General features: G+C 52.3%; 2 protein-coding genes across 9 annotated transcripts in view; one reads left to right on the top strand and one right to left on the bottom strand.

Moving 5' to 3' along the window:
• The window catches only part of KIF21B (kinesin family member 21B), a 53,799-nt gene extending 45,301 nt beyond the window's left edge, over positions 1–8,498 (top strand). For 5 of the 8 annotated variants that reach the window (XM_023224757.1, XM_023224755.1, XM_023224758.1 and 2 more), the window contains 5 exons: positions 489–653; positions 973–1,090; positions 2,207–2,377; positions 2,960–3,159; positions 4,311–8,498. In XM_023224757.1, coding sequence (XP_023080525.1) covers positions 489–653; positions 973–1,090; positions 2,207–2,377; positions 2,960–3,159; positions 4,311–4,368 — 712 coding nt within the window. In that variant the 3' untranslated portion in view covers positions 4,369–8,498. The other 3 variants (XM_031935724.1, XM_023224760.2, XM_023224759.1) reach the window with 3 other exon arrangements.
• Positions 8,499–11,237: 2,739 nt separating this feature from the next.
• The window catches only part of LOC111550986 (maestro heat-like repeat-containing protein family member 7), a 51,563-nt gene continuing 38,474 nt past the window's right edge, over positions 11,238–24,326 (bottom strand). The window contains exons 17-24 of the mRNA XM_031934746.1: positions 20,123–20,263; positions 19,733–19,850; positions 19,360–19,536; positions 18,538–18,747; positions 17,376–17,477; positions 12,780–12,882; positions 12,134–12,193; positions 11,238–11,521 (exon numbers count right to left, since the gene is read on the bottom strand). Of these exons, the coding sequence (XP_031790606.1) occupies positions 19,743–19,850; positions 20,123–20,263 (249 nt within the window). The 3' untranslated portion in view covers positions 11,238–11,521; positions 12,134–12,193; positions 12,780–12,882; ... (2 more) ...; positions 19,360–19,536; positions 19,733–19,742. The remainder of the gene's footprint in view (positions 11,522–12,133; positions 12,194–12,779; positions 12,883–17,375; positions 17,478–18,537; positions 18,748–19,359; positions 19,537–19,732; positions 19,851–20,122; positions 20,264–24,326) is intronic.

The following is a 24,326-nucleotide window of genomic DNA, read 5'->3' as shown; positions in this document are numbered from 1 at the left end:
GAGGGTGAGGCAGGAGAATCGCTTGAACCCGGGAGGCGGAGGTTGCGGTGAGCCAAGATCACGCCATTGCGCTGCAGCCTGGGCAACAAGAGCGAAACTCCATCTCAGAAAAAAAAAAAAAAAAAGAAAGTAAACAGAATGGATATAATCACTTCTTTTAACAGATGAGGAAACTGAGACTCAGAGAGGTTGATTTCCAGAAGATCCAGGTTCACACCCAGTCTCATGACTGAGCCTTACCATCTTTCCAAGCCAGCGACCAGGCACCCGGGCAGGCCACATGGGGAGTTGACTCACTGGGGACTGGAGTGGAGCTCTCCCCGGGGTCTCACTTATGGGAGAAGCTCTTGCTCTTCTCTGTCAGTCAAGGAAGACTTCCTAGAAGAAGTGGGTTATTTGGGCCGGTCTTAGTGACGTTTTATTGGTTCCCTGCACTGTGCACATGGATTGTTTTGACCTCTGGCCTTGCCTTTCTCCCTTATGGGCAGATCCTCAGGCCAGGTGATCTCAGGGGATGCCTGTGCCGCCACGTCCACCCGTGCCATCACCAGTGCTCAGGGTGAGCATCAGATCAACCAGATCGCCCTCAGCCCTTCGGGCACCATGCTGTACGCCGCCTCGGGCAACGCCGTCCGCATCTGGGAGCTTAGCAGGTCAGCGTGATACCTGGGGAGAGAGGGGGCATGGGCATGCCCAGGCAAGGTCCCCAGGTCTTGGCTCAGGGGGACCCACCCCAGGGTGGGTAGGACCTCAGCAACACCTTTATTCCCCCCATGGTGCTGGGCCTGTGCCCTCTCTAGTGAGAATGCTGGGACGCAGGGCAGCTGTTGTCTAGATTCTTGATCTTGCCGTAACCAAGCAGGGGGTGGGTGAGTACCCTGACCAGGCCTATTTGTTCTGGGGCAGACACCCCACCCCAAGCCAGGGTCCCCTCTAATTTACCTACCCGGGCTGGGCCTCTTCCCACTGCAGGTTCCAGCCTGTTGGCAAGCTGACTGGCCACATCGGTCCTGTGATGTGCCTGACAGTCACCCAGACAGCCAGCCAGCATGACCTTGTGGTGACAGGCTCCAAGGACCACTACGTTAAGGTATCTGGGGCTGCCTCAGCTCTGAGGCCTGGGTCAGGGCTGCTCTTCCACTCTCCCCAGTCTTTGCCCTCTGTCGCCTTGGGAGGACCCACGAAAAATTAGAAGCCTTCTGGGGTTGTTTGCTGAAGAAATCACCCCAAAGAAGGCAAGAAGTTATGTGCAGAAAGTTATAGATTGCAGCATTATTTTGTAACTGGTGAAAAATTCATAACTTAAATGTCGAAGGGTAGAATAACAATCAAATTATGGAAAATCCACTAAATGGGATGCATTGCAGCTATTAAAATGATAAATAGCAACCAAACATGAAGTAGACAAACAACACTAATTTGTTTGCTCTCTGATTATGCCATTGAAAACTGTCCATACACAGTCAGAAACTGAAAGGAAGCAGGCCAGGCGTGGTGGCTGACGCCTGTAATCCTAGCACTTTGGGAGGCTGAGGTGGGAGGATCACTTGAGGTCAGGAGTTTGAGACCAGCCTGGCCAACATGGTGAAACCCTGTCTGTACTAAAAATACAAAACATTAGCCAGGCATGGTGTCGGGTGCCTGTAGTCCCAGCTACTCGGGAGGTTGAGGCAGGAGAATCGCTTGAACCTGGGAGGCAGAGGTTGCTTTGAGCTGAGTTTGAGCCACTGTACTCCAGCCTGGGCGACAGAGTGAGACTCCGTCTCTAACAAAAAAGAAACTGGAAGGAAGCAGGGTTTTCAGGGGTGGTGGGATTATGGTGAATATTTAGTAAAAAAACAAAAGAATTCTAGAGGGAGGCTCACACCCCAAACCCGCCTTTCTCCTTAGCAGCTGCCCGTTGAGCTGTGGGGTCTCGACGTGATGAGCTGATTCACCCCTGCTTTGCTTGAGTTGGTCTCCTCCCACCCCTGCCCCAGTGTCCACGGGAAGGGTCAAGACCTGAACCGTCAGTGTTCCCAGGCCCTTGGAAGGAGCAGCCCCACCTCCAGGAACCTTCACCTGCTGGGAAGCTCCTCTCCCCAGAGGGCAGTGGCTCTCACCCTAGCCAGACTCCTGTGTCTTCAGGCCCCTGGGTCCACGGTGCTGCAGGCCCTGCCTTCCCTCCTCCCACTTGGTCTCTCCCTCCTGGCCCCTCTTCCCGCAGATGTTCGAGCTGGGTGAGTGTGTGACGGGCACCATCGGCCCCACTCACAACTTTGAGCCCCCGCACTACGACGGCATCGAGTGTCTCGCCATCCAGGGAGACATCCTGTTCAGTGGCTCCCGAGATAATGGCATCAAGAAGTGGGACCTAGACCAGCAGGAGCTCATCCAGGTGGGGTCAGGAGGAAGGGGAGAGGGTAGACTCGGGTGGGGTGGTTCCCGTAGCACACGCAGAGCCTTGGAGACCCTGGGGCCTGGACTTGTGGGCCCCAGGCCGGGTGGTTTTCACAGCTGCCCAAGCCCTCCTGTTCTCCCTCTTCCTCCACTGTCTCTGTCCTGCCTTCCCCACCCACGGCCTTTCCTGATGCCACATCTCCCCGTTAGGCAACCTGCCCTCGGCAAAGCCTTTGCTCTCAGCTCTTGCATTTGGATGTGAAGCTCAGTTACCCAATTCCTTTCCTGGGAGCATTTGTGTTTTAGCCTGACCCATGTGAGGGCTGACGGGTTCTCTGCCAGGGCAGGATCTTAGGCTTGAACCTGGGAAGAAGAGCAGAGGGACCCATCTCTGGTCCCCTAAAGCCCACAGCACAGGCCACCCTAGCATGGCTCCTGGAACCAGTGTCACCTGCCTGTGTGGCAGGTCTAGAGGCCAGGGGACCCTGGAAGTAGCTCCACTACTAGCAAGAGGGACCCTGAGGCAGGTTCTCTCCCTCACCACCTCCCCCAGCCCTCACCAGCCCTGATCCTCCCGCAGCAAATCCCCAATGCACACAAGGACTGGGTGTGCGCCCTGGCCTTCATCCCAGGCCGCCCCATGCTGCTCAGCGCCTGCCGTGCGGGCGTCATCAAGGTCTGGAACGTGGACAACTTCACGCCCATCGGTGAGATCAAAGGCCACGACAGCCCCATCAATGCCATCTGCACCAATGCCAAGCACATCTTCACAGCCTCCAGGTGGGTGCTGGACAGAGAGCTCTGCCTCTGCTCCCCTCATCTCCTGGTATGGGCAGGGGAGGCTGGGAGGCTTAGGGCCCTGCCGTTGTCCCCGCAGGCTCAGTTCACAGAGCAGATTCCATGGTGGCCTCCTTTGCATACCTAGCCCGTGCCAGCCTTCAGTGGGTGCCCACCATATGCTGGGCACTGCGCTAGGCAGGGGAGGAGGAAGGTACTGGGCCCCGGGCCAGGCCTTGCCCGCTTGTCTCCAAGCCCTTCCTACCCTCCCCTGCCCTGGCTGTCTTCTCCCGTCCAGGTATCTCTCAGAGCACAGAGCAGCCCTGCCAGTCCCCAGACCATGTCTCTTACACACGCCTCCTGCTCTGGCCCCCTGCTTGGGGAGCCCCCAGGCCCTCTGTCCCATGGGGTGCTACTCAGACGGCTTTCTTTCTTGTTCCGACTTTGTCCCTTCTCTCCCTTCCCCTTCCCATCTCCTCCCACCTCTCCTCTCTGTCCTCGCCTCTCTCCCCCCACAGTGACTGCCGGGTAAAGTTGTGGAATTACGTCCCTGGACTCACCCCCTGCCTTCCTCGCCGAGTCCTGGCCATAAAGGGCCGCGCCACCACCCTGCCCTGACCCTCCCCATCTCTCCCTGTCTCCTCTCTCATTCTTCCCCTCTTTCCTTTTCCCCCTCTTTCCTTTTCCCTCTCTTTCCCCACTTCGATCTGAGCTGCTTCTTAACGGTATGAGATTATTTTACTCCTCCTTCTTCCTCTCCCTTCCTGTCCTGCCTGGCCCAGAGAGGTGCCCTGCCGGTCCCTCCTGCTCCCATCATCCTCTCCCGAGCATGAACAGTGGGACAGGCCCCAGGAGATGCGTGCCAGGGAGCAGATGGGGGGACTTCAGGCCTGGACAAAACAAAACATCCCAAAAAAAAAAAAAAAAAAAACCCATGACAAAGCTCCCCCGGGGGCCTCCGAGTGCACAGGCCTCTCCATCTGCCCAGCACCCCACCACCTGCAGTCCACCTCCCCGTAAGCGATGCTTGCCTCCCAGCCCCAACCACATTTGGGGAGTTTGGGGAATCCAGTTCATCCTCTACTTTTGGGGGCAGCCAGCCAAGCTCACTGTAAGAGCTGACCCACGCCCCTCCACTTTGTCCTCCACCCCAGTGACCTGACGGTGAAGTTCTGGAGTGTCCGGCGGTTACCCCACAGCGGCCCACCCTAGGAGTGAGGTCAGAGGGATGCCCCCGGACCCTCGACCCCGGCAGCCTGGACAGCATGGAAGGGAAGCTGTGACCCAGCCGATGGGGCCAGCTGCCCTGGGGACAGAGGGCGTGGCCCCCTCTCCTGTCCTCCTCCCTCTCCCTTGGCCTTCCCACAGGACACTGTTCCCTCAGTCCCTCTTCTGCCTCTCAGGAGCCTCTGGGTGAGAGAGAGGCTGGGGAGGAAATTAAGCTGTGAAGCCAAAGGGCATTATCCCTTCTTGTTCCACTCCCAGTGGTCCTGGCCACAATGTCTCCTGCTGAACTGGCTCTGCCCCTTTCTCAGGCCTTTGGCCCAGTGGTGGGGCCCTGTGGGGAGGTGCAGCAGCCTGGCCCCATCCCACCCTTACGAGGAGCTGGCCTCGCCTCATCTCCCAGCCCAGCCTCTACAGCCACTGCACCTGCCTCTGAGCCCAAAAAGATAGTCCTCAGGTAGCTAAGGAAACCAGGTGTGGGCGGCTGGGCCTTGCAGCTAACCCTTAACCCTCTGGCCACCCGCAGATAGCCCCAGCTGGCCCCAACAATTCCCTGGGGTCCCTTTCGGATGGGGCCAAGGTAGAGCTGCTAGAAAGATTCCTTTGGGGAGACAGTCAGAAATACTTCAGTTATTTATTTTGTTATTTTTATTTTTTGCTATTGCCTCCTGGAAACTGACTTGAAGTTTCTTCCCATATATTCTTTCCCTCAGCTCTTGGGGGCCAGAAATTCCAAAGGGAGTCCGCTGCCCCGGCCCTCCAGGGCCGCCTCCTCTGTTTGCTTTGCGGAGGAGGGGACTGCTCCTTTCACTCTGCAGCTTGGACCTGTCCCCGACACAGCCCCCAGGGAGCCTTCTAGCGTACCCCCTGGCCTCTAGGCCGCCTGACGCTCAGTGCCTTCCTCCGTCCCGGGGCCTGGCACCCGTGCCGGGCAGCCTTACACCAGCCATGCCCGTGGCACCACATGTGTCTTCTCACTCGCGAGGTCTGGTGCCCAGCGCCCCTGGGAAGGCGGGGGCGCTCACCCCACAGCCCAGGTCCCGGGGTTCCACCCCAGAGTCCTGCGTGGGCCACGTAGGAAGCAGCGTGGGGGCTGTGTCTGCTGGGAGGCGGCTTGGATGGGGAAGACGGCCCGGCACCCTGGCCCCCGCCCCTCCCCAGCCCTGCAGCCCCCCACTGGGCCGGGGAGTCTCTCCAGCTTCTCTCTCTCTGGTTATTCAGGAGACACATTTTCAGCCTTAAAACTGGCATGGAGCGCAGGCCCTCCCTTGCAGGAAATTATCAAGGAAGAGGGAGTTGGCAGTTTCTCTGCCCCGGGGCTGGGGACACCGAGCTCCGGGGAGGTTGTTAAATCAGTGTTCTGGCGCCCCCTGTTGGGGAAACTCTGGAATTACAGGAGTGGGCCTTGGAAGGTACTGAGCTCCATCCCTCTCCCCCGCCCCACCCTCACCCAAAGTTGCCCACCCTGTTTTTCCCTTGCTTCGCTGGTCTTGTGCTTCCCGGCTTCAGTCTGGGAGCCAAGAACCAGCGCCACCTACCTTCAGAGGACGCAGTGACTTGGACTTACCGGAGGTAGTTCTGTGTTTCTGCCCTTGGCTCCTCTCCATCTTGGGCCAGGGCCCTTGGAGCCCTCTCCATGTGGCACCCAGTGTGGTGGGGAGGCAGGCCCCAGTGGAGGTTAAGTGAGGCCTGGTCCCTTCCCCATGCCCTCCTCGGAGCTGCCACAGAGGCTAAGAAGGCTGTCCTGCTGGTGCTGGCCCTGCTGGAAGTGGTATTGAAGTCTGGGGCCGCTGATGGCAGGAAGGAGACTGCCTCAGATGCTGGTCTCCCGGGACCTGAACAGTCTGTCTGCAATGACTGGAAGTCCTTCTTCCTCTGGCCACCCTGGGGGTGCTGGGTAACCCCTTAGCTCTGAGATGTGGCCACAAATCTCTTCCCACTCCTCTCCATCCCTCCCCACCTGAACAGAAGGTTTTGACCTTGCAACCTGTAAGAAAGAATCCGTCCGCATGACTGTTTACAAGCGATAGAAACACATAAGACTCTGTCCCCGGAGCTCCCACAGCCGGGCCGGGGATGCCCCACCTGGGGTGACTGCACTGTAGCTGCAAGGCGTGTTCTTGCATGAAGTGTGGTCTTACGGCCCCGCGAGAGGTGCTCGTCATCACTGCCCATTTTCTGCTGTTTCTGATGGGTCAGCTACCTCACGGCGGGGCCAGCTCTGCTGTCCTGGCAAGTGTCATTGACTCTCTAAACTTGAAGTCCTTCAGGAGCCCTGAGCCCAGCATCCCTGAGGCACCCCAAGTTGTGCTCCATGAGAGTTGGAGTCTCTGCCCACTCTTTCAGGGATGTCCAGGGTCCATCGTTAGGGGGCAGGCCCCCAGCTCCACTCACTGCACAAGCACCCTAAGTGTTGGAAGCACAAAATGGTTGTGATTTGAGCACAATGGCAGGGTCTCGCAGGCAGACTTGATAGACCTGGGCCCGGGAAGTTCCTCCCAGGTTGGCTCTGTCCAAGGTGAGACTGGGGATGCCTGTGTCTGGGACAGGGGGCTGCCCTTGCTCAGACCAGGCCTTGGCCCATGGCTCGTGCTAATTCTGGGACTCGTCAGCTAACTTCTCGCCCTTCTGTGCCCATCTTAAGATCTGAGCCTTGTCAGGCCCAGCCACATCTGTATACCATGGGACCAGGAGTAAAGCGCTGTCTAAACCCCGCACCCCAAATCTCTAAACGCCTGAATTCAGGCTGAGTCCTAGCCCTAGTGAGCCTGAAGAGCTTGCTCTGATTCCCTGTCTCCTGGGTCAAGCCCCACTTTGTGCTTTCGAAGCTTATGAGCGGGTTCCCTGGATAGAAGGAGTCTTCCATCCCCACTGCCCTTGGGCCTCTTCAGCATAGTCCTGTGCTGGGGCCCTGTTTTCACTATCAGTCAGTTCAGTATTTGCTTTCTTGTGAGTGACGGACTCCTCTGAGGCAACCAGAACTCTCAAAGGCAGCGCCTGGAGTTGTCTTGCGAGATTTCCAAGGAAGGAGGAAAGACTAACAGGCGGAGGCTGGCACACCCAAGCCTCTGAGGTGGTCAGAGTGCCACCTTCAGCCCCTTGGGAAGGGACAGCGGTGGATCTGGGAATGGCCTCACCCTGGATTCAGCCTAGGAATCTCTTCACCCTCAGCTGTCCAGCCCTGCTGCCTGTCTGGGGCTGTGTGGCCTGGGCAGAGGGCAGTTTAAAGCACAAAACCACATAGGGAAAACACGAGGTCACGGGGACTTTCTCATGTGCCTGATGTGGTGGAGGGAGACACCGGCAGGCGGCTGCAGTGAAGTTAGGGAACATAACACGTCTTTGCCCTGCTAACTCTCAGCTCTGGGGGACATACATCCCCCGATGTGGTCTGGGCTGGGAGCAGGCATATCCCCTGGTTGTTGCCTGTGCCTGGTCTGTTCACCACCGTGTTTGTGGGGGCAGAACCTGCCCTGCAGGAGCAGTGACTTCCCACTGTGTGTCCCGGACCTGTGGTATGTGTCCCTTTGCCATCCGAAACAGGCAACTGCTCGCTGCTCTCCTCGCTTGGCATAGCCTCCTGGTCAGTGGCCGATGCCCCACAGGCCTTCCTGGGCCTGGCCCTCCTCTCTTGACTCCCAGATCCTTCCCTGCCCTCTTATGTGCAAGGACAGATTTTGCAGGGAAAGTTCTGTGTCTTCTTTGATATCTTTGTTCTGTCCCCTGCCCCATCCCCAGCACTCATGATCTTGAAGCCCCCATCACACCCCAGTTCAGTCCCATGAACCATGTCCTGAGGGCCTTGCAGGGAAGTAGGAAGTAGAACTGCTTCACAAAGAGCCGAGGGTCAGAGAAGACCCCTGAGATGAATCAGGGCCCTGCCCCGCCCACCAGCTCTTTTCTAGCAATCATGCCCTGCCCAGGCTGCAGGCTTCGTTAGGCTCCTGCTGTCCTCCGCGATGTGACTAGCACAAGGTGTATATATGTTTTGTACCTCTGCCGATGGCTGTACATAGTGTATGAAACTTATTTAAGCCTCATGTTGTACATTTCTGTTCCTAGATTGGATGTGTGTGTTCTAAGAAGTTGTCATAAATAAAACCTGAATGACCAATGTCTGTGGAGGTGTCCCCTGCCCCCAGCTGACTTTTGGCTGGGGCTTTTGGAGAGGGAGTTGGTAGTGGTGGTGGGTGGGTGGGTGAATGGGTGCAGCAGGCCTCTGGGGCTGGGCCCAGCCTGATGAGAACTTCCTGAGCTGTGAGTTTGCGGCTTCACCAGTTAGAAAGCAGAGAGCTTTGAGAGTGTCACATTCTCCTCCAGACTCCATATGTTGTCTCCGGAGGCAGGTGCAGTTGCTGGAAGAGTGGGCAGCAGCATTTGTGGACCACCTGCTACATCCTAGGCACTGTTCAGAGCATTTTTCATTGTGTCTTCACTGCCCTGTGTGACAGGTGACGTTCTCATTTTATGAAATGAGAAAGGTCTCTGTATGGAAGTGACTTTCCCAGGATCACAGCTAGTAAGGACAGAGCCACGATCTGCATCTAGACCTGCCCGAACACAGCAGCCTTTGCCTTTTGATAATGTAACATGTGCCTGTCTAGGGCCTGGACTACGCTGTGTGTGGTGCATGCCAGATGTGTCTCAGTCCCTTGCCACTTATGGAAAGAAGGCAAGACTATAAAAAGATCATATAAGAAAAGGGCTCTACAAAGGTAATTTTTTTTCTTTCTTTCTTTTTTTTTTTTTTTTTTTTTGAGTAGAGATGGGATCTCACTGTGTTGCCCAGGCTGGTCTCGAACTCTTGGGCTCAAGCCTTACCTCCCATCTCAGTCTCCCAAAGTGCTGGGATTACAGGCATGAGCCACCATGCCTGACCGTGATTTTTTCCCTAGATCGGTGCTTTTCAGTCTTTAAGAACCCACATTTCCCTTTTGATAACCACGAATTGTTTCACCAACTCCCGGAGATTCTGGCCCATCCCCTGGGCAGAGAGGCCCCTCAGGGAGAGTCCACGTCTTCATCACCAGCCACGACTGATGAAAAAGCTTAACTTCCTGATTTTTGTATCAGGAATATAGTGGGGTCTCTCTTTGCTTTGTTTCCCAAATATAAAACCAAATTGCTTCCTCAGCCTGCACAGGTCCCCTGCTGCTTGTCCAGCACCTGGCTGTGACAGGTGCTCGGCCACGGAATTCCTGGAATCTGTAGGTGGCAGAAGTCACCGTGGGTGGGAGGGCAAAGGCTTCCTGGGGAAGGTTTCCTCTAGAGAGGCTTCCGGTCTCCAACAGAAAGGCCTTGGTGAGTGAGAGGGACCCTGGGCCATGGAAGGAGACACACGTGGGCGGAGTTGTCCTGACTTGCCAGCCCCGCTGGCAGGCACAGAGCCTCTTGCCCGGGAGCAGGGTGGCTTCTCGTGAACAGCTGTTTTTGGCTGACTGACCCAGCATCACCCATGCCACTCCCCGGCCCACCCTCGCTCCCCACAGGCCCATATTTTGCATAGGATCCTGCCTGACAGTGGGACAGAAGAGCCCACTGTGAACTGCAGGAAGTGACACCTGCGCATGACCAGCTGCAGGCTGGGCAGGATGTGTGGGCAAGACCCAGAGACCGGCCACTGGGGAACTGGTCACGGGCCAGACCCGGAGTGGACTCCAGCCATCTGGTTCCTCCTTGCCACTGTGCTTCTCCCCGCACCCCCCAGAAAGTTTGCAACACAAGGTAATTTTTCCAAACGCAGTTCATCCTGTGTCTCGAGGATGCCAAGGCTCCTGCGGGATGTGGGGGAGACAGGAACGCCGGGTTAAGAGACTCTTCTTTTATTCTTTTAATGTGGGGTGGTGTTTTGTTTCCAGATTACATGCATAATATCTGCTTACTTTAGAAAATTTGGAAAACAAGAGAGTGTCAAGAAAAATTCCATTGAGGAGATAAGCTATGGGGCAGCTTTCCCAGGCACAAGGGAATGGCACCTCTCAGAATTTGGTAAGAGCCATTCAATTGTCAGAACTAGGTGGTATCTTAAAAGGTATCTTTTTCTCAGCCTCTGAAGTTGAGTTTTAAAAACAAAGATAATGTTTCCCAACTCTCTGTTTATAAATTTACATTTTACAGAATTGAGGCCCATAGAGGCCAACAGAGTTGGCCAAAATCATCCTGGGACAGAGATGGCCCTAGAATCCATTACTTTCCATTTATTCATTACCTTGTGTGTGTTATTTTATGCCTGACCAAAGTGAGGGGGTGACTTGTGGGGGTGTCAGAGCAGTCTTTGAGGTGGGTCTCATCCCAATGCACTTGACCTGTTAATAGGTTTTTAATAAGATCTATCTTTTATCATTGCTTATAACAAAGCAAAACTGCCCTGGCAGAGGCAGGGCACTGCAGGACAAGTATCCAGGCCTGAGTGTTGACACATGGGGTGTGGTTTGGGCTGTGCCAAGGGCCAGTCGTGGCGGTGTTTCTGTAGAGCAGCACTGTCCCTGGCTCTGTGGTACCCAAACTCTCTGATCGTCCAGGATGTTTTTCACTAACAACCCTTTAATAAATCACCTTCCTGCTTAAGCAACTCTGTTGCTTACACATTCTGCATTCTAGAACACCTGCATTCTAGAACACCTCATGTATGCCAACATTACTTCCCCCTCGGCTCATAGTTGAAGTTGGTTCAAAAGAAACGGCTGGCTCTGGCCTCAGACCCATGGCTGAATGGGAAAAGGGAACAGAGGGGCAGAGCAGGGAAAGGTCACCCCGACCCAGATGTTCATAGGAGAGAAGGTGGCTCACAAGTGACTCTACCCCAGAAGGCCAAGAATTGACTGGAAAGACAACATAATAGCTATTTTCACAAAGGTGCATGCTTTTTCCTTTTATTACAAAGATTCTGCAGGGATACACCTCCATTTCTAGCGCAGGACCCAGGAATCTGGCCCCATTGTCACAGGGTCTGATGGTCAGGCCTACATCTGAGACTCAAGGATGCAGGCTCAGAAGTAGTGCCTTTGGGGCCTCCTCCTGCAGAAGCAGGAGGTCGGGGGTTTGGCCAGTAGCAGCTTCTTCTTGGCTTCCAGGATATAGAAAGTCTGCGTGGTGAGGCAGCTGACCATGGGGTCAGAGTCTCTCTGCATGTGCCTTAGGGCTGAAACACAGACAGAGAAAGGATAGTGGGCTGCAGGAGGGCCTAGGCCCTGCGGCAGAGAGGTACCAGGCAATGGGGTCAGGAGTGGTGGATTTTAAACTATGAGCAAGAGTTTCTTCTAGGAGTCCACAACGCTCTGTTGCAAGCAAGACCACAGAGCTGCTGTGAGCACAGGGAGATGTGACGCCCACTTGCTCCTCACCCTGCACCCATTACCAACCACTCACTCCTCTCCTCTGCCCCTCCCTGGCCCTGCGTCCTCTCTTTCCCATAGAATAGCTATGTGTGAAGTTCTCTGACTTCAAAGAGAGCGCAGCCAGGGACTCGGCCACATATGGGAGCCCAGCGCTGTCTCTCCTACAAGAAACCCAAGGGACTCTCCTGGCTGATGAATGGGCTCCATGGTGGTGAGGGTGTGAGTGAACATGGGGCAGGAGGGCTCTGACCAGCACCTCAGAACCTAAGCACCTTGGGGATGAGCCTGCCTCTTCACACTTTCGGATGATCGTTTTTGTGAGGCCATCTGCCCACTTTTCCTAACTTCTGAGCATTCCCCACCAACACCAGTGCCACAAAAAGATGCAAGGAGGGGGCGACTGGGCTGCCACTCACCTGTGTACGCCTCCTCAATTTCATCAGTCTCTTCCAAGTCTAGGGTTTGGATAATCTGGCCTACAGGGACGCAGAGAAGCACCTCAGAGGCCCCACCAGGAATAAGTGGGGTCCTGGCTGCAAGTACTCTCGGCCCCCTTCCCAAAACACTCACCATTCCCTCCTTTTTCCTGTCTTTCCCTCCCTTGGCCACCAGCCTCAGGTTTGAACTTTTCCCGTAAAGTCGGACTTGTGTCCCTTGCTTCTCTGAAGGGTTCTAAGCAAATTGGGCTGGGTGAAGGAGTGGATACTCCTCTGCCCTGAAGAGCTCTTCCCTGGGGTGATCTGAGGCAGTCCCCCACCTACCTCTGAACTCCCCCCACTGAGCAGCTCCCAGACCCCAGATGCCCCACCCTTTGTCTCTCTGCTGGCTGGTCTCCTAGGACTTGGCACATTCTGCTATATATAGGAAGGTTACCATCCAACCCGACCAGGAGCTTCCTGCAGGGGAGGGAGCAGGCAGGCACAGGCAGGCACTCCCACCTCCACTCCCACCCCGCAATGTAATTCCCATGGGTTCTGTGTGTCCTCATGTCCTGGGTGCCCAGTCAGTTTAAGGGACTCTACAACAAGGACACGTTAGCTCCAACAAGACGAAAGGCCATACCTGCAAACCACACAGCTGCCCAGCGGATGGGAACCTGTGGGCTCTTGAAGAGAGCCACACACTGCTTCAGGAACCAGAGGGCTTTGTTTGTCTCCTGCTCCAGCTGTAAGAAAAGGTGTCAGATTATGGAAGGAACCCTCAGACCGTTTTGAGATTACACTGAATCCATCCCCTGAGTGCAAAAATCTGTCAAAACCGTCTCCATCTCCATCCACTCCTACCACAGCTCCTGAAATCTTCTTTCTTTCATGAAGCCTCCCCGGATTGACCATGCCACAGAGATCATACTCCCTGGCCTTGACCCGGTTTGAGCATGAAGCTCATAGAGACTGGCCCCAGTGTCTTGCTCATACATTTTTTTCTCCTACTCCCAACAATAAGGTGAACCCTATTGCTTAAATCCTGTTTATTTCTATCTTAGTTTAAATCTTCAATCTCAAGGTCATATGCTTTAGGTTGCAAAAGATGCCTACAGCATTCTGTTTAAGCAGAGCCTTAGTCACACGAACACAAAGATGCGAACAATAAACACTGAGAATTCCAAAAAACAGGAGGGAGGGAGTGGGGCAAGGGTTGCAAAACTGCCTATGGACTATGTTCACTCCTTGGGGATGGGAACATTAGAAGCACAAACCTCAGCATCACACAATATACCCACGTAACAAACCAGCACCCATGCCCCCGAACCTAAAATTTTAAAAATAGGCCGGGCACATAATCCCAGCACTTTCGGAGGGCCAAGACAGGCAGATCCCCTGAACTCAAGAGTTCAAGACCAGCCTGGGCGACATGGTGAAACCCGTGTGTACCAAAATGCAAAACAATTAGCCAGGTGTAGTGGCACGCGCCTGTAGATCCAGCTTCTCAGGAGGCTGAGGAAGGAGAATCGCTTGAACCCAGGAGGTGGAGGTTGCAGTGAGCCGAGATAGTGCCACCGCACTCCAGCCTGGGCAACAGAGCCAGACTGTCTCCAAAAAAAATAAATAAATAAAATAAAATGAAATAAAATATTTAAAGTAAATAAATAAAAATGAACAGAGCCTAGCGGTGCTGCGTGTAATTACGTGTTTTCATACCTTCCGTCCCCTGCCTAGGAAGGCGGTCCCTTCTGCGTTCGTCAGACTTCCATCCTTGGAGGGTCAAAGGATGGTGTGTCCTTCCCTTTGCAACAACCACTAACCCAAACCCCGTCTCCTGCATCTCCTTCCTAGCTCCGATCCTAACTCTCCTCTTTCACTCTGCAGTCTAAGTTCTTAAAACAGAAGGCTACATCCATAGTTTTCCCCAGCTTCTTTTGGCAGGATCTATTCTTCAAAAAGAAATCTTAACTGGAAACCCAATATCCCAAACTAATAGAAGGAGTGGGGGGGCGGGTGTGGTGGCCCTCGCCTGTAATCCCAGCACTTTGGAAAGCCAAGGCGGGAGGATCACTTGAGCTCGGGAGTTGGAGACCAGCCTGGGCAACATGGCAAGACCCTGTCTCTACAAAAAAAGAAGAAGAAGGAGAAAGAGGAGAAGGAGCAGTGGGGCTGCTGGGGTGGAAGGAGGTGGGGAGGCTGAACCTAGCCTGCCTGCTCATCTCTCCCATCTTTTGAAGTTACCCGAGAAACCCATGGGTTTTTGTACCCTTGACTGCTTCCTGAAACTGGTCATGGTCCTTCCTAGGTGACCATGACCCTCCTCTCTTGTTGTCCTTCTTTGACTTTCTGCCAGGTTTCCTTTTCTAGTCTCCTCTGTGGGATCCTTGGAACTGATGTCTCCTGGGATCTCAGTGTTGACTCATATGCTCCTCCCACCACACAATTTCCTTAGGAGAGCGTATCTGGGCTTAGGGTTGCAGTCTTCATCTACCACCCAACGGTATGCTCAGGGTTCACCAAACACAGCCCTGTTCTCCAAGCTTCAGTGATACGCATCTAACTTCCAATGGAAGCACAAACCTGTGGTGTTCTCACAGATTTTAGAAGCTTAACATGCACAAAATCAAGCCACCACCTTCCCCTCCACACCTGTCCCTCCCTCTGTATTTCTGACCTCAGTCCAGGACACCAGCATTCACCCATGTCGGAAGCCAAGAGGCAACTTTTACTTTCACAGTTCACATCAAATCAATCTCCACAACTAGCTAATCCCGCCCATGCCTTTGTCTTCTTGACTTCATCGTCTCTCCCCAGACACACTCCAGCACAGGCTCCAATTCCATCCCTTGGGAACGTTTCTCTGATCTGTAGCTTGGGTGATTTGTGTGAAATGCACAGCTCTCTAACCATGCTACCCACTTGCTTAAAACGCTTCAATAACCCCCCTTGCCTACAGCCTCAAGTCCTGCTCCTCACTGGGCCCAAACCTCCACAGAACAATGTGGCCCAGCCTCCTGCTTCTGTGTCTCCTGCCCGGACCGGACTGCACACTGACAGTCCATTAGCAAAGTCAGCCTGAAGATATTTTTTTTGTTTGATCTATGCAGTATTTTACATTTTAAATTATTTGCCAACATCAATGGGAGAAATTTCACCCCAATCAGAGTCTTGCTCTGTCAGCCAGGCTGGAGAGCAGTGGCTCAATCTCAGCTCACTGCAACCTCTGCCTCCTGTGTTCAAGCGATTCTCCTGCCTCAGCCTCCCCAGTAGCTGGGATTACAGGCATCTGCCATCTTGCCTGGCTAATTTTTGTGTTTTTAGTAGAGTCAGGGTTTTCCCATGTTGGCCAGGCTGTTTCAAACTCCTGTTCCCAGGTGATCCAGCCACCTTGGCTTCTCACAGTGCTGGGATTACAGGTGTGAGCCACCACACCCGGCATGGATTTCCTGCTTCTCTTAACAACCCTGAGCCACTTTCTCTCCTAGAAACAATTGGTGGGTTCTCAACTGGGGACTGTACTGTGTGGAGGGAATTATGGAACTGGGGGATGTTTATGGTTTTCAAAATGATAAGAGGGGGTACACCAATTTCTAATATCCCATTACACATTTATGTCTACCAAAATCCTACTTATACTAATCCATGCCTAGAAGTTGGCTCTTTTAGATAACAGAGCAGTTTTTCACAGTTCAACTACATGCTGGATTTTCTAGGAGTGCATCTGCAATAGACATCAAAGACTATACTCCATCTTGTTCAGAAAGTCATCAGACTTTCTGGTCTAATCAGACTTTCCTGGTGTCAGGGGAGCTATTAACACAATCGTTTTGGAATTCCCATCACCAATAGTGACCCTTCTTGTGGTGACCCTTCTTGTGGTGACTCCTATATCATTCTGCATTTGTAGCAGATCCATTCACAGTGATTCTATGGAAAGGGGCAAGGATTCACGTACATCATTGTCTGCTAAAGTAACTGGGCCCCGGCAAGGCGCAGTGGCTCACGCCTATAATCCCAGCACTTTGGGAGGCTGAGACAGGCAGGTCACCTGAGGTCAGGAGTTTGAGACCAGCCTAGTCAACATGATGAAACCCTGTTTCAAAAAAGAAAAAACAAAAGAAAAAAGAAACCCCGTCTCTACTAAAAATACAAAAATTAGCTGGGCCCGGCCGCAAGTGCCTGTAATCCCAGCTACTCGGGAGCCTGAGACAGGAGAATCTCTTGAACCTGGGAGGCGGAGGTTGCAGTGAGCCAAGATCGCACCACTGCACTCCAACCTGGGCTTCAGAGTGAGACTCTGTCTCAAAAAAATAAATAAATAAATAAAAATAAAGTAACTTGGCCCAAGCATTTACATACAGTATTTGTATTCTATTATTATATTGTGTTATGCTATATTGTGTTCCATATATTCCTACAGATTATTTTGTTGTAGATTACTTTCACTTTTCCTTTGGAGTTAGGGCATTATATGACTTATTTTGGAAATATGCAAAGGTAGAGGATATTATTTATGAATTTCACTTTAGGAGAGTAAAGGCGGTGTTACTAGATGTGTGCTGTGACAATGGTGTGTGGTTTCTGGCCATGCTAAGGAGGCTGCCTGTGCTGGGTCTTGGGGCCTACATCTGTCCTCCGGGCCCATCCAGTCTGGTCTCTGGTTAGTGTTTCCTGCATGACCTTGTAAGCATTTGCCTTTTCTGCCCCTGCTCTAATGATTCCAAGGCACTTACATTAACAGCTCCCTACACACCAGGCCCTTCTGCCCTTATTTCTCAGGATGGTTGTAAGGATCAAATCATACCAGATAATGTGTGCTCTGCTCCACACCCCTATGTAAAGCATCACCTTGGCCTGCACTCTTGATTCCTTCCCTTTGCCTAAGTGTTACCCTACCTTATATTTCTCCTTCTGAAGATGACACCTCCTCCAGGAAGCCTGCCTTCAACTTCCAGACTGTGCTGGGTACCCTGCCTTTGCCTTTCCCAAAGTATTCTGAGATTGTCTACTTGTGTGCCTAGCTCCCCAATTCAGACAGGAAACAAGGGGAGGGCAGGAACTATATCTAGGTGCCAATCACAAAGTAGGTGCTTAATGAGTATCTCATCATTGAACTGTTGCTGTTGCCACTGCCACTACTGCTGCAACCCCCAGAGTTGCAGGAAAAAGACCTAGACCGCTGGGGATGCCACCCTCCCTTGCATAGGAGCAGACAGTGAGCAAACTGCTGGCTTACCAGGGCTCCAAGAATGTTCCACACATCTTTCTCTGCAAATACTGCTTTCAGCTTTGACCAGCCCAGCACGGCAGCTGTGTGGCAGAGGGCAGACCGGCAGATCTGGGAGACAAGGAGGCTCAGCATGAGGAGCTGAGGAGTGGGACTGGGCAGGGAAATGGAGGGGTGCAAAGAATGGAGACAAGCAGCATCACACTCAGCCTCGATGGGATGGAAATGCTGGTGAATCGACAAGGATCCAGGGCTTAGGAAAAAGGCAGGGGTCCAGGCAGGTTGGCTCTACTTACAACCTCCTATTCCCCCTAATAAGAAGTTTAAAAATTACAGTTCTAACAATTTTCCCAGTTGCTGTGGTGTGACACTGAGACCCAGAGCACTGGAACTATTCAGCTCAGAGCCTTATTCACCAGCCGCATGGCTTCCCACGCCGCCACCCCCGCAACCCTCCCTGCCCCACAAAACAGTCTCTCTGAAAATAAATTTCCCCAAAGTCTTAATCCCCCAACTGGGTGGTCACTGTTCTAAATCAGGGCTGGCTCTGTCAGGAGTACCACGGCTGAGTTCACCGGTGGGACTCTCTGCACAAATATCCCCATTCAATCGCTTGCCCAGCCGGACTCAGATGTGCCTAAGAGGCCTCAGTGATGGCAGAGTGGCCTGCTCTGTGGAAACAAGGTGTCCTGTCACAGAGTAAGTCAGCCAAGTCTTCAAGTGTTCAAGCTGCAGTTCACGTTCCTGGGTCTCCTGGGCTCAAAGCTGGACTCATTCATTCCAGAATGAAGGCCAGTTCCAGGCTCTCTCTATTCTGCCCACCACACTGCCTCCCACGGGGTCTTCCCAACCCAGGGAGCTGTGTCTCCATTCACAGGCAGACAGTATGCAGAAAGCAGCATGGAGAGGGGGCTCCTGGAGCCACAGGCAGGGAGGCAGAGAAAGGGACTGCTGCCCGTCGATGAGACTTTCCTCCTGGGAGAAACACCCACAGTATTCCACTGGGAGTCAGTGGCCAACCGGATGGAGCCAGAAGCTGGAGAAAACTTTAGTGCAAGCATCTGTTCATCTCTAGTCTCTCATTCGGCAAGGTCAGAGACTAGTTGACTCCTTCAGCACCATCCAGTACTGCCACAGCCCTGCCTAAGCACTCAACATGCTTAGCATTTACCTCCCATGAAAACGGGGACTGAAGACCAGGCTCCAAGGCCTGGCCTCTCACCAGAGCCACGTCGGTATTTACGTCCCTCAGGTGGAGCACCAGGGGGACTAGCAAGTTGAGGATCTGGTGCTTCAAGGGGAAGACAAGGCCTCTCTTCTTGACCTTGGCCAAGAGACTCCCATAGATCTCAAAGGCTGCCAACCGCAGATGCTCTGACACCTGGGAGAGAAGACATGCGTGGGGAAGCAGGAGCGATCAGGTCCCTGAGCTCCACCCCCGCCAACCCCACACTGCCGTGTCCATTCCCTCCCTCAAATGACCTGCTCTGATCCCCGCCTGCTGTGGTCTGTTCTCTCGCTCCATCTCACCCCTTCAGAAAGATACAAGGAGGGCAGGAGCAATCAAGTCCCTACAGAACAGTACCATATTCAAGGTGAAGGGCCTTGAATCATTCTGCCAACTCTGTGAGGGGTTTTGTTTTGTTTTGTTTTGTTTGACACAGGGTATCGCTCTGTCGCCCAGGTTGGAGTGCATGCCACAATCACAGCTCACTGCAGCCTCGACCTCCTGGGCTCAAGCAATCCTCCTGCCTCAGCCTCCCAAGTAGCTGGGGCCACAAGTGCACACCACTGGACTCAGCTAATTTGTTGTTGTTGTTAGAATGGGGTCTCACTATGTTGCCCAGGTTGATCTTGAGCTCCTGGCCTCATGTGATCCTCCTGCCTCAGCCTCCCAAAGTGCTGGGATTACAGGCGTGAGCCACCATGCCCAGCCAACTCCCTTATTTTACAGATGCCGAGAGAAAGAAAATGACCCCAGAGGGGCCCTCACCTCCTCAAAGAAGGGCACCAGCGTGAAGCTGAGCTGGATCAGGAAGGAGGAGGAGTGCCGCCAGGTGAGGTGGCGCAGGAGATTCTTCAGCACCAGCAAAGTCTCCAGTACGATGTCGCTATTCGAGGAGTAGCAGCAGTTCAGCACATAGGGCTGGAGGATTCGGAGCCGCCTCACCTGCGGGTGACAGTGGCTCAGGGAACGGGGAGCTGGGGAAATGACTCCCGCCAAGTCAAGGAATTCTCATTTCAAGTCAATTCAGCCCTGCAAATGAGAGCCACACTCTACTGCTTCTTCATTCCAGAGCTGGGACTGGCCCAGCATCTGGGTAGCCATCGGAGTGAGTAGCCCAGGAGAGCATTTGGGGAGGCACCTTGCATCCATCATGAGAAAAGGGGAGGAACCAGAGGAGGCCGCCTCCTCCCACCATGCCATAAGTTTCTGTCGCCACTGCCCTTCTCATCCCTGATGATGAGCAATCTCCAGGGGACCTGGATGACATGTGTGAGATCCTGGGGTTAGCTTCATCTATTCTCTGAAATGACCCATGAAAAAACTTCCTCAGGAGACCTTTACTGGAGGGAGAAATCATGAACGGCTCAAGCCCCAACTCCTGTCTGTGGTGCATTGGCCTCATGAGGATTTGCTCTCTTTGATCCCAAGAGTGTGTCCCACCCTATCTATAACTGGACACAGCAGATGTTACCTCCCCTGGCTACAACATCTCCTGAGAGCACACCCTTAGCCCCTGCCCCATTTTTACCATGTTTTCATGCTTCGCAAAGACCTCTAGCATCTGCAGCAGTGGCTTCACCATGGCTGGCTCCTCACTCTTGAACCAGTTTGCCAGAATGCGGGTGGTGAAGTCATCCACTAAGGCTGCCACATCTGGGCACTGGAGCAACTGGGGAAGGGAAGCCAAGAAAGATGGGCAGGCAAGGAGAAAATAAATCCTCGATGACTTTGGACTAGGTTCCTACTCACTAGTAGGGAAATGCTCTTAAGGGTTTAGAATTGGTAGAGAGACCAAAGCATAAAAGGTGAATTTGCACCTGTCATTCCAGAAGTCATTTATTCATTCTCCAAGTTTTCCTTAAGCATTTTTCTTTTTTTTTGAGATGGAGTCTTGCTGTGTCACCCAGGCTGGAGTGCAGTGGTGTGATCTCAGCTTACTGCAACCTCCGCCTCCCCGGTTCAAGCAATTCTCCTGCCTCAGCCTCCTGAGTAGCTGGGACTACAGGATGTGCCACCATGCCCAGCTAATTTTTGTATTTTTTAGTACAGATGGGGTTTCAGAATGTTAACCAGGCTGGTCTTGAACTCCTGACCTCAGGGGATCCACCCACCTTAGCCTCCCAAAGTGCTGGGATAACAGTCATGAGCCACCACAAAACTGGCCCCATAAGCATTTTTCTTTTTCTTTTTTTTAGACGGAGTCTCACTCTGTCACCCAGGCTGGAGTGTAATGGCACAATCTCGGCTAACTGCAACCTCCACTTCCCAGGTTCAAGTGATTCTCCTTCCTCAGCCTCCTGAGTAGCTGGGACCACAGGCATGTGCCATCACACCTGGCTAATTTTGTATTTTTAGTAGAGAAAGGTTTTCACCATGTTGCCCAGGCTGGTCTCAAACTCCTAACCTCAGATGATCCACCTGCCTACCCTCCCAAAGTGCTGAGATTACAGGCGTAAGTCACCACATCCAGCCCCATTAAGCATTTTTGATAAAGGAAACTGTAGGAGATACAAGTAAGAAATGCACTCTGCCCTCAAAGATCCTAGCAATTCAGCTGGAGAGTCAAGACTTAGGTACATGAACCACCTAGTGAACATTTCAAGGCAATAACAATACTACATAAATTAAAAGCAAGTAAAAAATTCATATAAACAGATGTTGATTCATCTAGGAAAAGTTTATGAAAGAGGTAGAACTTGGCCAGGTGTGGTGGTGGCTCATGCCTGTAATCCCAGCACTTTGGGAGGCCTAGGTGGGCGGATCACCTGAGGTCAGGAGTTCGAGACCACCATGGCTAACATGGTGAAACCCCATCTCTACTAAAAATAGAAAAATTAGCTGGGCGTGGTGGCAGGCGCCTGTAATCCCAGCTACTCAGGAGGCTGAGGCAGGAGAATCGCTGGAACCCAGGAGGCGGAGGTTGCAGTGAGCCAAGATCATGCCATTGCACTCCAACCTGGGGGGCAACAGCGACAGTTTGTCTCCAAAAAAAATTTAAAAAAAAAAGAAAAAGAAAGAGGTAGAACTTGAGCTGAACTTGAATAAAGAGAACTTCAATGAGCAGATGGAAGGGGAACGTAAGCATGTGTGTGTTTAATGGGAAAAGGTGGGCATAGCAAAACAAGGGTGAAATGCAGGGATAAGCTTAGCATAATGTACTTGAGGGAAGGGCAACTGGGTGCTGACCCGACTCCAGAGGAGGATTCCATTGGCAAGGAATGTTGGACCTGGGAAATGCGTTATGTTAACAGAAGATCCTAGGAGGAGAGAGATCAGCATGTTATCTTTTGGAGTTGCTCCAGTCAGGTATGGTGGCTCACACCTGTAATCCCAACTACCCTGGAGGTTGAGGCAGGACAATCACTTAAAGCCAGGAGTTGGGGACCAGCCTGGGCAACATAGCAAGACTCACTGTCTCTAAAAAAAGTTAAAATAATTGCTTCAAGCACAGGTAATAAGGGTCTGGACTAGGCCAGGGTAGTGGGAATGGAGAAAGGATGACCCTGAAGAACACTGCAAAACACAGATTTACTGACCTGCTGAAAAGGCAAAAGAGAAAAGTCAAAGACAGTCCTCCAGAATAATAATTTTTTAAAAGGGAGGGGGAAAAAGGAGAATTATTAAGAAATCATTGTTGGCCAGACATGGTGGCTCACGCCTGTAATCCCAGCACTTTGGGAGGCCGAGGCAGACAGATCACCTGAGGTTGGGAGTTCGAGACCAGCCTGACCAACATGGAGAAACCCCATCTCTACTAAAAATACACAATTAGCCAGGTGTGGTGGCACATGCCTGTAATCCTGGCCACTCAGGAGAATGAGGCAGAAGAATCGCTTGAAACCTGGAGGCGGAGGTTGCAGTGAGTTGAGATTGTGTCATTGCTCTCCAGTCTGGGCAACAAGAGTGAAACTCTGCCTCAAAAATAAAAGAAAAATGAAGAAATCCTTGCAATGATCATTCAACAGCGCTGGGGACTCCAGACTCTGCTGGGTGATATCGAACAAGTGATGCTGACTCCAAGGCAGTCAGCCTTGGCTGCATGTTAGTGTCACCTGCAGAGCTATTAAAAATGCTGATTCTTGGACCCCACATCACCCCCCAAGATTCTGAGTTAATTGGACTGAGTTGGCCCCCAAGTATTAGGGTAAGTTCTCCTGGAGATATGAATATGCATCCAGCATTGAGAACTCCTGCTCTAAGTGCATATGCTTTGGAATAAACATGCCAGATGGACACCTTGAGTCTGCACAGGTAGGCTGGCTCAGACTTACATACATCAGTACATTCACCTGGATAGACCAGCCTGGCACGCACTCTGTTTAAGGATAGACTAGCATGCACATGATGGAAAACATTATGATGGAAAAACATGTGTAGTCGTGCAAATGGAAAATCAGGAGTTAAAGTAGTCTTGTAGACAAGAAAAAGCCAAACAATTCAATAAGACAATGGGCAAAGGACACGGGAAGGAATTCACAGAAGTGCAAATCCAGATCACAAAGTTACATGTAGAATGCTCAAAATTAATAGGAGCCAGGGATATGCAAACCAGAGCAGCAATAAGGTATTGCTTTACACCAAGCCTGTCCAACGCACAGCCCAAAGGCCCCACGCAGCCCTGGACAGCTTTGAATGTGGTCCAACACAAATTTGTAAACTTTCTTAAAACATTATGAGGTTTTTGCGATTTTTTTTTTTTTTTTTTTAGCTCATCACCTATCATTAGTGTTAGTGTATTTTATGTGTGGCCCAAGACAATTCTTCTTCCAATGTGGCCCAGGAAAGCCAAAAGATTGGACATCCCTGCTTTATACCTGCCAGGAGGACAAACATCTAAAAACAGTTAAGCTTTGTTGTTGGAAGAGATAGAGAGAAACCCTTCTCTCACACTTCCCTGAGATAAATGTGAATTGTTAATGTTTCTTTGGAAAACAATCTGTCAGCATCTATTATGTGTGTGTGATTATTTGAGCATGCAGAAGGATACATACTTGGTTGCTTGCATCTGAGACACTTGGGAGATGAAGAGGTGGAGGTATAGACTGAATGTGGTAGGAGGGGAGAAGGCAAAAGTAGAAGAGAAAAAAAAGATTGCATTTAAAAAATCAGTTTGCAGACCACTTAAGGTCAGAAGTTCGAGAACAGGGCCGGGCGCGGTGGCTCAAGCCTGTAATCCCTGCACTTTGGGAGGCCGAGACGGGCGGATCACGAGGTCAGGAGATCGAGACCATCCTGGTTAACACGGTGAAACCCCGTCTCTACTAAAAAATACAAAAAACTAGCTGGGGGAGGTGGCGGGCGCCTGTAGTCCCAGCTACTTGGGAGGCTGAGGCAGGAGAATGGCGTGAACCCGGGAAGTGGAGCTTGCAGTAAGCTGAGATCCAGCCACTGCACTCCAGCCTGGGCGACAGAGCAAGACTCCGTCTCAAAAAAAAAAAAAAAAAAGAAGTTCGAGAACAGCCTGGCCAACATGGCAAAACCCTGTCTCTACTGAAAATACAAAAATTAGCCAGGCGTGGTGGCAGGCATCTGTAATCCCAGCTACTCAGGAGGCTGAGGCAGGAGAATCACTTGAACCCAGAAGGCAGAGGTTGCAGTGAGCCAAGATCATGCCACTGCACTCCAGCATGGGCAACAGAGCGATACTCCTTCTCAAAACTAAATAAATAAATAAATAGGCCGGGCGTAGTGGCTGACACCTGTAATCCCAACACTTTGGGAGGCTGAGGCGG

The sequence above is a fragment of the Piliocolobus tephrosceles genome, chromosome 1, assembly GCF_002776525.5.
Source record: "Piliocolobus tephrosceles isolate RC106 chromosome 1, ASM277652v3, whole genome shotgun sequence".
NCBI classification, from domain to species: Eukaryota; Metazoa; Chordata; class Mammalia; order Primates; family Cercopithecidae; genus Piliocolobus; species Piliocolobus tephrosceles.
Note: the sequence above shows the minus strand (reverse complement) of the source record. Positions and strands in the feature narration are given on the sequence as shown.